Source organism: Panthera onca, chromosome B2 (genome assembly GCF_046562875.1).
Source record: "Panthera onca isolate mPanOnc1 chromosome B2, mPanOnc1 haplotype 2, whole genome shotgun sequence".
Lineage (NCBI taxonomy): Eukaryota > Metazoa > Chordata > Mammalia > Carnivora > Felidae > Panthera > Panthera onca.
The window spans coordinates 74,645,277-74,661,837 of NC_138343.1; the positions used below are offsets into that span (position 1 = coordinate 74,645,277).

The 16,561-nt window shown below is 36.7% G+C and overlaps 1 protein-coding gene across 1 annotated transcript in view; it reads right to left on the minus strand.

Moving 5' to 3' along the window:
• Positions 1-16,561, minus strand: part of ME1 (malic enzyme 1) — a 190,553-nt gene that overhangs the window by 150,038 nt on the left and 23,954 nt on the right. Inside the window, exons 2-3 of the mRNA XM_060616066.3 lie at positions 12,364-12,497; positions 7,888-8,037 (exon numbers count right to left, since the gene is read on the minus strand). Of these exons, the coding sequence (XP_060472049.3) occupies positions 7,888-8,037; positions 12,364-12,497 (284 nt within the window). The remainder of the gene's footprint in view (positions 1-7,887; positions 8,038-12,363; positions 12,498-16,561) is intronic.

Here is a 16,561-nt window from a genome sequence, read left to right on the forward strand (position 1 = left end):
TCAACTATTTGAGTTTCTAGAGATACAGAAAATCCTAATACAGTAAAAGATAAAAATTACGAACTAAACCAGAGTTTAAAGGAAAAAATATTCCCTGATTCTCAAAAGTTACCTACATTTTTTTTTTTTTTAATTTTTTTTTTTTCAACGTTTTTTTTATTTATTTTTGGGACAGAGAGAGACAGAGCATGAACGGGGGAGGGGCAGAGAGAGAGGGAGACACAGAATTGGAAACAGGCTCCAGGCTCCGAGCCTACCTACATTTTTTTAAAGATTCTGAAGTCACTTAACTGAAGAAAGCCAAATCCAATCAAGAATAGCCCTGGTCTTCCTGGGCGCCTCTTGTATCCCGGACCTCTTATAGGGGTATGACCTGCTCTCACCCCTTCCCAGACAACCTACAGTGCTGACACTGAGGGGATCCGGGACAGCAGGAGAATCCGGGACAGCAAGAGATATCTATTAACCTCTGGACCCTAGATCACTTGGCTGTTTACATCACAATGGTTCAGTAACAACCAGATAGCATTAAATTATTGAAAAGTGCCACAGCCTTACTTCAAGGGTTGAAAATTTCACCAATAGTTATTAAAACTGTCTGTGAAACCATATTTCTTTCCCATAAGCAAATTAAACACTTGATTTATAAATTACTGAGGTACTTAAGTATTTATAGCTTAATAAAGTGAAATTCCCATCATACAGCTATATAGGACATCACAAAAATAGATTACATTTAAGAAAACCAGGTAGGGGCGCCTGGGTGGCTCACTTGGCTAAGTGCCTGCCTTCATTCGGCTCAGGTCATGATCTCATGTTTTGTGAATTCAAGCCCCGTGTCAGGCTCTGTGCTGACAGCGCGGAGCCTAGAGCCTGCCTCAGACTCTCGGTCTCCCTCTCTCTCTGCCTCTCCCCGGCTCACACTCTGTCTCACACTCTCTCTCTCTCTCTCAAAAATAAACAAACATTTAAAAAAAATTTTTTAAAAGCAGGTAGATCTAACATGAGAAAATTTAAAAAGAATATGAAAGCATCCATTCTAAATTGCTCAATGATAGTTATTATAGTTATAATCTGCACTACAGAATAAGAACATTATTGGGTTAAAGCAGTATTAGCTCTGGGAAGGTTTGTTTTTACATTGATTCCCATCAAAACCAAGACTCTCACCCTATAAGACTACAACACTTGCTGAACTTCTGGCACATCTGCAAAAACTATGTTTCCATATGAGTAAACAATCTCCATTTCTAATCACAGTCTAATTATGGTCATGGTTTTAACTGTTTCTATATTACTAGGTACTTGTCTTCATATAAAATTGCACTTGGGGTAACAAAAGCTTAGTCCTTGTAATTTAAATAAACACTCCAAGTCCTTTTTGGAATTGTGAAGGAAATATATATACAAACAAACTATAAATATAGAAAAACTATTTTAGTATTTTGTTTTGGTTCGTCTTAATATTTCCTTTTGTGCATTTCTCTAAGAATATTCTGGGGAAAAAATAAAGTAAAAAAAATAGAACATCTTATTGACTGACTCTCTGACAATTAGTCTTGTTGACAACTTTTGCCACTGTCAAAATCAAAACAGGTACCATCTATGTAGCATACATAATGTGGGAGTTAAAATACAAGGAGCTTTAACTATATTAATCTACTAAGTTCCAGGTCCATACATTTAATTGCCAACTAGACTTCCCTAATTGGAAGTCCCACAGACATTTAAAATTCACCATGTCCTGAAAAGAACTATCTCCCTTACAAACATATTCCATTACTCTGAAACTTGGTGAATGATACCACCATCCACTGAGTTATCAAGAAACCTGGGAGTTACGGGGCACCTGAGTGGCTCAGTTGATTAAGTATCCAACTTTGGCTCAGGTCATGATCTCACAGTTCGTGAGTTTGAGCCTTGCATCGGGCTCTGTGCTGACAGCTCGGAGCCTGGAGCCTGCTTCAGATTCTGTGTCTCCTCTCTCTCTGCCCCTTCCCTGCTCATATTCTTTGTTTCTCAAAAATAAATAAACGTTAAAAAAAAATCATCATCATCATCATAATCATCATCATCATCATCCTGGGAGTTATAATAATATCAGCTGTAACAACCACTACCTGGGGACACTACTTTGTGCCAAGAATTATGCAAGGTATATTAACTATGTTAAATCTAACACCACCCTCCAAAACCTGCAAAATAGGTATCACTCCAAAAAATCTTACAGTAAAGAATCCTGTTTAATTTCAGCCAATTCAGGTTTTCTTCAATTAATTTGAGCACTGAATGCTTTTTTCACCATAATTTCTGGCAAACCAAGCAACGGTACTAGTCAGATCAAACTTTGGAAATGCCTTTTTAAAAAACAAAACAAAACAAAAAACCATCATCAAACCTTTTTGTTAGCTCATCCTTTTTACCAAAATCATATCAGTGATCTACTTAGATAAAAATGAGTAGCTGAAAAGAAGATTATAGAAGTTTACAGTTGTATTGTCTGTATGTAAACAAAATTTTACTTCCTCATAGCCTGATTGCTCAGAGTAAGTCCAATTTCTTTCAAATCAATTCTTTATGAAAATTTACCTGTTAGAATAATATGTTTAAAGAGTAGGAGAAATAAAGAACATACCAGTATTTTATGCTTTGTTATGAGATCGAATGAATCCAGTAATATTAAGTTGCTATTTCTAGGAGGTACCAAATAACATATTCAGCACTACCCAGGCACTAAGCTTAAAAGCATGGGAAATAGAGGAATAATTTATACAATATGATCCCTTCTCTCTAGATGCTTACAATCTAGTTGGGAATAAATAAATAGTAAAAAACCAAAAAGAAAGACCAAGAAGAGAAAAAAAAAAAAAAAAAAACTGAGCTCACAGATCGAGCAGATTGTGATTGCCAAACATGGGGGACAGGAAGTAGGTGAAGTGGGTAAAAAGGTTGAAAAGGTACAAATTTCTAGTTATAAAATAAATAAGTCACGGGATGTAATGTACAGCATGGTGACTACAGTTAATAATACTGCATATAATAAAAATGCACATTTGAAAGCCACTAAGAGAGTAGATCTTAAAAGTTCTCATCACAAGAAAAAAAAATTTTTATAACCATGTATGGTGATGGATTTTAACTAAAACTATTGTGGTGATCATTTCACAATACACAAATATCAAATCATTATGTTGTGCACCTGAAATTAATATAATGTTATGTCAATTATATGTCAATAAAAAATAAATTAAAAAGTAAAATAAAAACAGACCAAGAGTATTTTGATAGAACATTAGAAATATCAAAAGAAGGAACATGATTAATTGCCAAAGGCATGGTAAAATGATATGTAGCTAATAAGAGCTCAGAAGAGAAAGAGAGGATTCTTGGAAAATGCAGTGTAAAATAAAACAGGTAAAAATATTTCCAAAGAAATTACATAAATCTGCTTTAGCGATTCTTTATGTATACCTGCATTATCAATTTGCATTAAATTTTTCTTTTAAAAAAAAGTTTTACAGAATACAAGTAATTCAAGTAACACAGTAGGCTCAGCATTCTGCAAAAATACAAAAAGAATCATGTCTAGCTCCAAAAATCACCTCTATCTACAAATTAGACACAATTGTATATGCTGACATAAGCATATTGCAATACCAAATACTGAAAATTCTGCAAGGATTAAAATGTTATGGGTACATGGGAACAAGATAATCCAAACAAACTCGACATTTTTAAAAATCATTATCCACAACATCTTGAAAAACCCAAAGTATCTATGCCAAAGAAAAAAGAAATTCCACAGAAGACCAATAAATGGATAATCCAGCATCATACCTTAGGAAAAAATATGTTGGCAGAATTATTCATATAAGAACTTATTTTTGGATACCTAGCCAGATTTTAATGCCATATTTAAAATGAAAAATAAATATCTAGTCATAGAAAAGTATCATATTGAGACAGGGAAACTCAAAGGGCCCATGAAAAACTGCTTTATTCACTCTTTACTTTTTTCTCTTTTTTTCTGCTTCTACTCTTGGTAGGACCTATGCCCCACCCCCCTACACACACCTCATAGAACACATAATGTATGTCTTCCTTGCAAAGGTCAAGGATTTAATGATTTCTTTGGAGACTTTGAGCACAATAGATAACACTGAAGGAGTGACCAGGCAGGGTCATCACGAATGTTTTCCAAGACCACTGACTCAAGACCCCTGGCTGCAGGGTACAAGTGACTTATGGAGAATACCTAAATACTCTTCATTCTTGGATTACTGACAAGATCTGGGCACCAGACCACCATCCTCAATAAAAACTCCAGGCCCCAAGCAAAGACGAGGTTCACTCTTCCTTCCTTTCTCAGTCTCCCAGACACTCTGTCCATATCTACACACTCTCCATACCTTAAAAAACAGCCAAGAACCCTCCTGGCTGGTCCTACGGGACCTCCCTCTGGGTCCTTGGACCCAGCCAGCCTGCATCAATATCGTTAAGCTATATTAGAAAGTATGAGATCAAAGATATACCTGTTTGCAATTTTATTAAGCTCAGTACTTATACTATTATCTCTTAATTTTCACTTATTATGTTCCTAATTGCTACCCCCAATTATACAAAGTAAATATAACAAGAGGAATCCTCCTGTTCATTTTCTGAATGTCTTACAATACTTGCTGTTGCAGTAAGAAAGATTAAATAGACATTTGTCAATTTTGGCTTTAAAAAATAATCTATATGCTAAATGAGGCCTGGAAGATCCATTATTATTCAAACACAATAACAGTTTTCTGCCCAATTAAATACAATGTCTAAATATATCCCACATAACACATTGTCAAACAGGTTCCTTTCTTTACAGTCCTAAGAGAAGCCAGGAGAATGAATTCCATTAAAGAACTTCAAAATCATCAAAAGTTTAGCAAGATCTACACATTAAAAATCAACATGAGGGGCGCCTGGGTGGCACAGTCGTTTAAGCGTCCGACTTCAGCCAGGTCACGATCTCGCGGTCCGTGAGTTCGAGCCCCGCGTCAGGCTCTGGGCTGATGGCTCGGAGCCTGGAGCCTGTTTCCGATTCTGTGTCTACCTCTCTCTCTGCCCCTCCCCTGTTCATGCTCTGTCTCTCTCTGTCCCAAAAATAAATAAAAAACTTTGAAAAAAAAAATTAAAAAAAAAAAATCAACATGAAAGAAAACTGCCATAAAGCAACCATATATAAATATGATTATATATTTATTTATATAAATATATAGATCATATATAAATATCATATATAAATAGTTTTAGGAACTTTACTTTCTCTGTTAGCAAAGCATTCCTTTACCTAAATTTCAAATACTGTACATAAGTTGGAAGAATAATAAGATGAATATCTCCACCAAGATTCAACATTTGTGAGCATTTTGTTACAAATGCTCTGCTACCTCCTGCCCCATCTCTTCCTCTTCCCCTTCCTTTAATCTATCAATTTATTTATTTCTGGCAAGCACCCTATAATCAATATATTAATACTTCTAAAGAAAAACAGATAACACTAAGATAAATACTATAAATACCCTTATATAAGTTCAGTTCCACTTCCCACCAAATGGGTTCAGACACATCAGGTTTTATCCCAAATTTAAATTTTTTAAATGTAGATAAAGGATGGTGGGCTGCAGCTTAATCCCCATGTCACAGAGGCGGAAACTAAGACATACAAAGGATAAATAATGTATTCAAGACTAAAACAAGTAGCAAAACCAAGTACGAAAATATAGGCAATCTACTCCAGAGCCCACTTCTAACCACTGCTCTAGGAAGCCTCCAATCCTACAGGAAACCCTCATGCCTTTCTTGATCTATCCAGAATAATTCCATCACCCCTAACTGTAATGCTGGCCTAATCTGGACACCATCCTCTCTCACTGGGTTTACAATAGCCTGCTACCCAGGCCATCTGGTTCTTCTATCCATTCGACTACTAGTAAAAGCTAATGTTCTTTAGCCTCCAAGAAACTACAGGTTCTGTGCTCTCTCATTTATGTTATACCAGTGACTTCACCTACCACTCTCCTCTCTCTCACACCACCAGCACACTGGCCTCTATGCTACTCCTTGTCCCCAGGCATGTTCCCACTTAGGGCCTGGCACATGTTTCCTTTTATATCTACATGATTGCCCCCCTCACTACTATGGTATCATTTTCCAATGAGGCCCTACACTGTCCACTTTATTTAAAGGTGCAACTACCCCCCCACTGAGCGATGGACTCTCCAAATGCCCTTTTCCTGCCCTAGTTTTTCTAATATTTATTACCTTCCAACATCCTAGACAGTTCACTTATTTTTTATCTCCCTATCTTTTCTGCTCTTAGATTTATAGGTGTACCAATGTATGCTCAGCCCTTAGAAAATCATCTAATGTATACTAAATGCACAAAAAGTAATTGTTGCTATTGGGACTTCTATGTCAACTTCAACCCAAATCCTTTGAGTTATGCTCCTCTACATCTCTTATAGTTAGCATTTCTCAGTATATCCCAAACAGTTACAATTTCAAAAAATATGCTTAAATTACATTTTAAAACAGCCGAGTGTTACACACTTATGCTTTTATGAAGACTATTTTTAGAAACACACTTTATAGACATGGAGAGATGTTCATGTCACTGAGAGAAGACAGATAAGGAAGAGCTTATATAGTATGATCTTTGTGTAAGGAAAACAGTATATATTTGTGTGAATTTAAAGGTTTTCTGGTATAATGACATTAGGTATTTCCAAAGCATTTCTCCCTTCTGCATATTTGTATTTTCTCATTTTTTCAATAATGAAGATATATTGTTTGTATGATTAAAAAATAAATATACTTCTATACCCCCAAAATTATTCTTCACAATACAATTACCAGCTAAATTCTAACTCTTGCTCTATTAATAAAATTGTATCCACTGTTAATACAGCTGTTTTATAAATGCAATATAGATATATGCTATTAATGTAACCTAACAGACCATCTACAGATATTTATCTAATTATTTTCTTTATACAAGGGATGATGGGGTCAATTCTTTTCTTTATACAAAGAATAACATGACACAAGTGTGTTAAATATTACCAATATTATCTATGGGAAATCCACATATTCAATCTAAGTTTCAGATATTACCTTTGGAACACTCCTTTCAATGGCAGTTCTTTTAATAAGCTTTTTTACTTGTGGTATAAACTTACAAACATTTTTTATCTTTAAATTCAGAACTATAAGTTCTGAAGCATAAATATATTCAACTTGAGCTTTTAATTTTGCTGCTGTTAAAAGTATTATTTATTATTTATTTCAAATGCGTCCTGCTTCAAAGTATTTAAAGTAATATAATTAATAAAATAAAGCTCTGGATTTAGAAAAATTATATTCTATATTTTACACAACTTTAAAGGTGACTAATATTTCACTTAAGGAAAATCAACAAAAGAGCTACTTTATTTTTTTTAAGGAGCTACTTTAATGCCAACTCTTAATTTAGAAAATGTATTCATTTTCAGAAAAATTTGGAATCCTTGTTTTAACTTCTAATATGTATAGAAAATACTGTTAATTAACATTTCAAAGTCAAGCTTAATTATGGTCAATTACTTTCTTCCCAAATAAAAAACAAGTTCATTTATTGTCTATAAAAGGAAACCTAAATTGGCTTATAATGCTTTCCCATGATCTTAAATCTAGAAAAATAATACTATATTTTTTAATGTTTACACATATTTATATCTGAAGTTCTTTTAAATGAAATTTGATTTCAATTTTTCCAAAATTAAATTCCATTCAATAATTTCTTAATTATTATAAAAACTTTACAAAAAAATAAAGACTCAAGTGTATTTAAAATGAAAGTTTACATACCTTGGCTTCCGAAATGCTAAACTATATTGCTGGCAAGCCAGACCCACAGTGGGGGTATAGACAATAGGCATGAATTTCTCAATGTCAGACATTAGCACTCTGTAAAAGAGTTTTTCATTTCGATCTTGAAGATCCATTAAGAGAAGATACCTGTGGAAATTGGACATAATGAGATCTATATTCCAACAAATCATGAAATAGCTGCTTAGATTTTTTTTTTTTTTTTTTAATTTTTTTTCAACGTTTTTTATTTATTTTTGGGACAGAGAGAGACAGAGCATGAACGGGGGAGGGGCAGAGAGAGGGAGACACAGAATCGGAAACAGGCTCCAGGCTCCGAGCCATCAGCCCAGAGCCTGACGCGGGGCTCGAACTCACAGACCGCGAGATCGTGACCTGGCTGAAGTCAGATGCTTAACCGACTGCGCCACCCAGGCGCCCCGCTGCTTAGATTTTTAACCACTGTTCAACAAAGTATTAAGTACTTTTTAGGTCATAAAGACAACATCTGATCAAAAAGGACTTTAGAAATATTCTTAAACACCTCAAAGAATGAAGAACCATGAACCTGTGTGAGGTTTATTCAAACATTAAAATCATTGCTGAAACAGCAGGTTTATTTAATACCTGGAAAGATTTTATCCCTATTTTAAAATGAAAATGCCACTATAGATAGAATTTAAATATTAAGTAAATAGACTTCATCTTTTAACTTGTAGTACTGAATAACCAAGGGAAATGAAAAGTAGACAATAAGGAATAAGCAGTGACTCTAAAAATTACTAAGGTAGGCAAGTTCAAGAGACTTTTCTTATCATCTTATCAAATGTCCTTTTTCTTTCTAGAGGCATTTCTAACCCAGAGTTACCTTTCTAAACACCAACCTTATTATGTTACCTGTAACCTTCGAGAATTCATAGAATAACACCCAAACCGCTGAGTACAACTTAAAATAGTCTTGCAAAATTGCATTTAACAGTCTTACCATACTTTTTAGGTTCATTTTCATTCACCAGAAGACTTGAAAATGCACAAAATTTGGAGCCAGAGATACAAGGATTCTAATGTTTGGCAAACAGATGGGTTATACCAACCCCTGTAACATTTGAAGATGATGACTTTCAGCCAAGCTAAAACTGATTTAGTTATGTGGAAATCATCACTGCTGAATCAATGATCAATTCTCAGACCTCATTTTATTTTACCCGTCAAAATATTTGACACAGGTGTCTTTCCTTAGAGCTCAATATACTTTTTTTACTTGACTTCTGGGCCATCATACTGTTCTTGGTTTTCTTCCTGTCTTACTGGTTATTCCTTTCCTGTTTCGTTGCTGCTTCCTCTTCTTCTCTGAAAGCTAACACTCATCTCTGATATATTAGGAAATTAAGTTGGCTTTACCCTTAATATATTCCCAAAATCTACACACCTTCATTGCTACCATCCTGGGTCTAATCTCTTGTATTAATAATTATTATTATTGTAATAATCTCCTAAATATTCTTCCAGTCTACATTCTATTCACAACGTTGCAGACAATCTTCTTGAAAAATAGATCAGGTCTTGTTGATCTACTTAAAACCTTGAATGGCTCCCCATTTCACTCAGAATAACACCAAAGTCCTATAGTGGCCTTCAAAGCCATTCAGAAACTGTCCTCCATTACCTTGCTAACTTCCCCTCCCAACCTACCATATTCCCCGAGCTCATTCTGATCCAGACATAAGTCTCCCTGCTGATCCTGGAACATACCAGGTGAAGAACACTGTTTCCCAGATTTCCTCATGGCTAATCACCTCACCGCCTTTGATTATTCACTCATAAGTCATCTTCCCAATGAAGTCTATCCTGATCAATATGACAATATAATAATGCAAACTAACCATACCATCCCTCAATATTCTCAGCCCCTCTTATCCTATTTTTTTCCATTAGCACCTGTCAATTTCTAGCATACTAATTTGTTATTTTACTATTTAGTATTTAATAATTTTTAAAAATAATTTACCTAAGTTCCATGAGGGCAGAGATCATTGTCTATAATCCTAATGTCTGAAAGAGCACCTGACACTGAGCCGATGTTCAATAAATACTTGAGGAACAGTCTGTGGTAAAAACATGAACGTGACTAGCTCTTACACGGTAGAGGTAAATGGCCCAGGAAAAGAATGTAAAGTAAAAACATTTGAGTCTGAAGGAAAGACTAACAGAACAAATGAAAGAGATTGTAAAGGAGTTCAAGAAACTGCAAACATACACGTTAGGCAAATGGATCAGCTTCCTTCCTAAGCTGCCCCTGGGAAGCTCATGGGCTCATGAAAAGTAGCCATGGCAGTGATAGAGGTTATCCATGGGCTCAGCAACATGAACTTCCACTCACCAGACCAATCTAACTACAAACACTGCTGAGTACCCCATGCGCCAGCAGAAGAGACCAATGCTGGGCACCTGATATGGCACCGTTCCAAGGGATGACCAGCAAGCTACATGGCAGCAAGCTGATTACACTGGACTGCTTCCATCATGGAGGAGTGGTGCTTTTTTTTTTTTTTAACTGGAATAGGCACTTACTATGGATACAGATTTGCCTTCTCTGCACACAATACCTCTGGCTAAACTACAATCCACAGATTTATAGAATGCTTTAAATACCACTATGGTATTCCACACAATATTTCTTTTAATCAAGGAACTTACTTCAAATGAGAGCAAATGAAATGTGGCAATGGGCCCATGTTCTTGGAATTCACTAGTCTTACCATGTTTCCCACCATCCTGAAGCAGCTGGCTTGACAGAATGGTAGAATGGCCTTCTGGTGACTCAGTTACAGTATGAGGTAGGTGGCAACACCTTGCAAAGCTGGGGCAAGGTTCTCCAGAATGCTAGCTATACTCTGAATCAGTGTCCAATATATGGTGCTATTTCTCCTATAGCCAGGATTCACAGGTCAAGGAACCAAAGGATGGAAATAAAAGTGGCACCACTATGACCCCCCCCCCCCCCCCCGCCATTCCGGTGACCCACTAACAAAATTTCTGCTTCCTGTCCCTGTGAACTTATGCTCTGCCGGCCTAGAAGTCTTAGTTCCAAAGGGAGGAATGTTTCTACCAGGAGACAATGATTTCACTGAACTGGAAGTTAAAACCACTGCTAGCCACTCTGGGCACCATATGCCTCTGAATCAACAAGCAAAGAAAAGAATTACTTTTCTTTTGGGGTGGGTTGGGATGGGGTGATTGATCCTGACTACCAAAGGGAAATTGGACTACTACTTCATTATTATTATTATTATTATTATTATTATTATTATTATTATTCTCTTCAACCCCACGGCAGAAAGGAATCCTGCCAAAGACTGCCTTTGGATTCGAACTGCAACTCTCCCCTTGGTTTCCAGCCTGCCAGTCAGCCTACGGATTTAGGACTTACCTCAGCTCCATAATCATGTGAGCCAATTCCTTAAAATCAATCAATCAATCAATCAATCTATATAGAACCAGCAGGTTATGTATGTTGTATATGTTAGTACTTTTTCTCTGGAGAACCCTAATACAAATACTTACTAGGTACTGGTCTGCTACCTCTTCTAACCTTTGCAGCAATATTTTCAAAGAACTGTCACTTCTTTTAATCCACAAATGAAAAACCTGAGGTTTGGAGGGTTTCAGTACCTTATTAAGAAAGGGCCAGGTCAAAAGCACAGGGCCAGGCATGTACAGTGGTCATGGCAGTGGCTGCAGCAATTTGCTCAAGGCCCCACTGCTCATGAAATACAGCCAGAATTCCAACCAAGGGCTCTCTAATTCCAAAGGTAGGGAAAACATTACTTTCACCTTTGTGCAGACACAGAAACTGAATTCTAAAAGTAAGTGGCCCAAATCTGCAGTAGTGTTAGAACCAAGCTTGGAAGTTGAAAAAGTATGCTTTTATCTACAATGAACTTAAAGTCTGACTAAAAGCCACTATGACCTGTTTTGCTCTGTCTAGAATGGCATTTCCTGGGGTGCCTGGGTGGCTCAGTCAATGAAACATCCGATTCAGCTCAGGTCATGATCTCACGGTTCATGAGTTTGAGCCCCCTGTCGGGCTCTGTGCTGACAGCTCACAGCCTGCTTCATATCTTCTGTCCCCTATCTCTCCTCTATCTGCCCCTCCCCTGCTCACACTCTATCTCAAAATAAAAAATATATATATTTTAGAATAGCATTTCCTGATAATTCACCTTTATAGCAACCATTTGATCACAAAAGAAAAGTGGTCTCTCTGAGGATATAGTTTAGAAAAGAAAATTTTATATTATTCAAATGCTGGTATTGAAGGTAATTTTTTTTAAAAACATCATTGTATTTCTAGGCAAATTCTTCTCAAACTTGACTACTCTGTCCAAATCGCTAAATATTTTAACTTCCTCATCCAATAAAAAAATAGACAACTGCCTAAGAGAAACATAAAAATCATCTTCAGGAATATGTTACCTGTCAAAGTCAGAGGTCAGACGCTCAAAATTTTTAATTACTCTAAGAACCTGGATATCCTGACTGATGAAGCAAGGTGGCAACAATCCATGAATATTCAATTGTTGTCTCTCTTCCAGGGTAAAAGCCAAGTCCTATGGAGGAAAAAAACAAACAAACAGTAATTTAAAGGAAATAATAACCAAAAACTATAGATGTACACACACTTAAAATCCAACAAATATATGGAATTAAAAATCAGAACATCTGGTATTGCCTAAACAAGGCCATCCAACTGTGTAATCTCTCAATACCTCATTTTCCTCATCTTTATATATTAGAGTACTATAATATTTTCAGGTCTGTGTCATTCATATTTGAGGTTTGAAATTAGGTAATGGAGAAAATGATGTGAAGATATGCAAATGAAAGACATAAATATTATTACTGTCATTAAATATATAAATGAATAGGAGTTACAAAAGATTTTTAAATTATGAACATTTTAAAATTATGAACCACCTATGACCTGCTGTTCCTCAACCTATAAAATAGATCAGGAAATGCCTTACATATAATTGAGACACCCAACACTGCTCCCCCAAACTATCTCTTACTGTTCTTAGTACATTTCTAGCTACACAAACTTTCTCACCATTGCCTAAACATACCACACCCTTTTATTCTTTCATGACACCACGGACAAAAATTTTTCTCTGCTTCTCTGTCCTTCAAGCCTGACCTTAAATGCTCCCTCCTCTCTAATGCCTCTCTAAAGCCTCTACAGATTCAGCCAGTATGTCCATTAGAACCCTATTATTTTATACTATGTTATCTGTTTACATGAACACTGACTGTAAAAAACATGAAGCTCAAAAATAAGTAACAAAATATAACTGATGGGCTGATACAAAAACCCAGAATGGACTGAAGAGATTTGCTGGAATATAATAAGAGGGGAAGTAGTAGCAGAGAAACCCCAGTAGTCATTAATCTGGAAGAATGGGATGAGCCATTCCCCTGGAGATGACTCCTTCTGGGGCTACCGAAGCCCAAAACACTTCTTTGACTAGACTGACAACTGTTTCTCTGGGTCTGGCAAAAGTGCACCAAAATGATGATGGTTGGGTTCACTCATTATGACCATTACTGACGCTTCTTAAGACAGCTTGGATGGGTAGACATGTGTCCACTGACTTTGTAATGGGTGATTCTACAGCCATCCTCCTCTGCCCCTGAAAGTTTCTTGCAATGGTAGAACAGTGATTCCTAAGTCTTTAGAAGGTTTATTACTCAGGGGAAAAGACAATTTGGTTCATCCCAGAGGTAGATGACAGTCCCTGACTGTTGAGAAATGAACACATTGAACCTCAGAAAGTAGGTGAAGGAGGTCAACAGATGAGCAACTCTTTCTTTCTTCTTATTTTTTATATTAATAGGCCCATTTATTCATGTCACTGATGAAAAAGCCTTATGTTTAATTAAACTTCTGGGTCAGGGAACAGACTGAAGAAAGTCAAATAGATTAGTCCACTGAATGACACATAGTGGAGCACTGTAAATTGCCTACAAGGGCTAGCTAGGAGTGATGGCTCCAGAACCTCCAGAATGAGAAGCTGTATACAATCTTGACTTCTCAGCAGAAGGTCTCCCAAGTGCTATCAGCACAGGTGGTGTCCAGTTTCCAGATATTTTTCTCCACTAGCAGCCACTCTTATGACCGCAAATGCCCCATTGTTACAAGTTCAGTTGGGGGTCCTCTGGAGCTGTTCTGTTCCCCAGGAGCTCAATGGGCCCTTCCTAATGATAATCCATAGTGTTCAGCTGTGGCTGGCCCAACCATTCTCTCCTGGATGCCTAGAGAACAGCAGACAGTGCAGCCTGTCAGTCCTTTGCCTAGGAGTTCCAGTAGGCACCAGGAGACACTCGTGGTATTGCTAGAACCTTCTGCATGCCATTTGCTTTTTTATCAGTGGTTTGTGTCTCCAACCACAATGCAAACTCCATGAGATCAGGATTTTGTCTGGGGTTTTTTTTCTTTCCCACTGCTCCATTTTTAGTGCTTAGAAAAGTACCTAGAACTTTTCTACATGAATTAGCAAGGTCCGAGGATATAAAATCAATGAGCAGAAATCTGTTGCACTTCTATATACCATTAACAAAGCAGCAGAGAAAGAAATCAAAGAATTGATCCCATTTCCAACTGCACCAAAAACAGTAAGATATCTAGGAATAAACCCAACCAAAGAGTAAAAGATCTGTACTCTGAAAACCATACAAGACTTATGAAAGAAACTGAAGAGGACACAAAGAAATGGAAAAGCATTCCATGCTCATGGATTGGCAGAACAAATATTGTTAAAATGTCCATACTACCAAAGGAATCTACACATTTAATGCAATCTCTATCAAAATACCACCAGCAGGGTGCCTCAGTGACTCAGTTGGTTGAGCGTCTGACTTCGGCTCAGGTCACGATCTCATGGTTCGTGGGTTTGAGCCCCACATAGGGCTCTGTGCTGACAGCTCATAGCCTGGAGCCTGCTTCAGATTCTGTGTCTCCCTCTGTCTCTGTCCCTTCCCTGCTTGTGCTCTGTTTCTCTCTCTCAAAATTAAACAAAAAAATAAAAATAAAAATAAATACCACTAGCATTTTTCACAGAACTAGAACATACAAGCCTAAAATTTGTATAGAACCACAAAAGACCCCAAATAGCCAAAGCAATCCTGAAAAAGGAAAGTGAAACTGGAGGCATCACAATTCCGGATTTCAAGATATATTACAAAGTGGTAGTCATCAAGACAGTATGGAACTGACACAAAAACAGACACATACATCAATGAAATGAAACAGAAAACTCAGAAATGGACCCACAAATATATGGTCAACTAATCTTTGACAAAGCAGGAAAGAATATCCAATGGAAAAAAGTCTCTTCAACAAATGATGTTGAGAAAACTGGACGGTGACATGCCAAAGAATGAAACTAGACCACTGCTTACACCATACACAAAAATACACTCAAAATGGATGAAAGACTTAAGTGCGAAATAGGAAACCATCAAAATCCTAGAGGAGAACACAGGTAGCAAACTCTTTGACCTCAACCAGAGAAAATCTTACTAGACAAGGGAAGAGAAACAAAAGCAAACATGAACTCAATTGGGACTTCATCAAGATAAAAAGCTTCTGCACATCAAAGGAAACAATCAACAAAACTAAAAGGCAGCCTACAGAATGGGAGAAGATATTTGCAAATGATATATCTGATAAAGGGTTAGTATAAAGAACATATCAAACTCAACACCCCAAAATCAAACAGCCCTGTTAAGAAATGGGCATAAAACATGGATACATTTCCAAAGAAGACATCCAGATGGCTAAAAGACACATGAAAAGATGCTCAACATCACTCATTATGAGGGAAATACAAATCAAAACCACAACGGGATAACCACCTCACATCTGTCCAAATAGCTAAAATTAACAACACAAGAAACAAGAGGTGTTGGCGAGGATGTGGAGAAAGGGGAACCCTCTTGCACTGTTGGTGGGAATGCAAATTGGTGCCACCACTCAGTATGGAGGTTCCTCAAGAAATTAAAAATAGAAAAAAATACAGATACAAAGAGTTACATGCACCCCAATGTTTACAGCAGTATTATGAACAATAGTTGAACTATGGCAAATCCAACTGTCCACCCACTGATGAATGGATAAAGAAGATGTGGTATGTATATATGTACACACACACATGCACAGACAATGGAATATTACTCAGCCACCAAAAAGAATGAAATCTTGCCATTTGCAACAACACGGATGGAGACAGAATGTATGCTAAGTGAAATAAATCAATTAGAGAAAGACAAATGTCATGATTTCACTCATATGTGGAATTTAAGAAACAAAACAGATGAACACATGGAAAGGCAGGGTGGGAGGCAGGGAGAGAAAAGAGGGAAAGAAACCAAAAGAGACTCTTAACAATAGGGAACAAAGTGAGGGCTGCTGGAGGGGAGTTGGGTGGGAGATGGGTTAGATGGATGAGAGGTATTAAGGGACGGCACTTGTGGTGATGAGCACTGGGTATTGTATATGAGTGAGAAATCAATGAATTCTACTCCTGAAACCAATATTGCACTGTATATGAACTAAAGTTAATTGAATTTAATTAAAATAAATTAAATTAATTAAAATTTAAACAAAATAAATAAA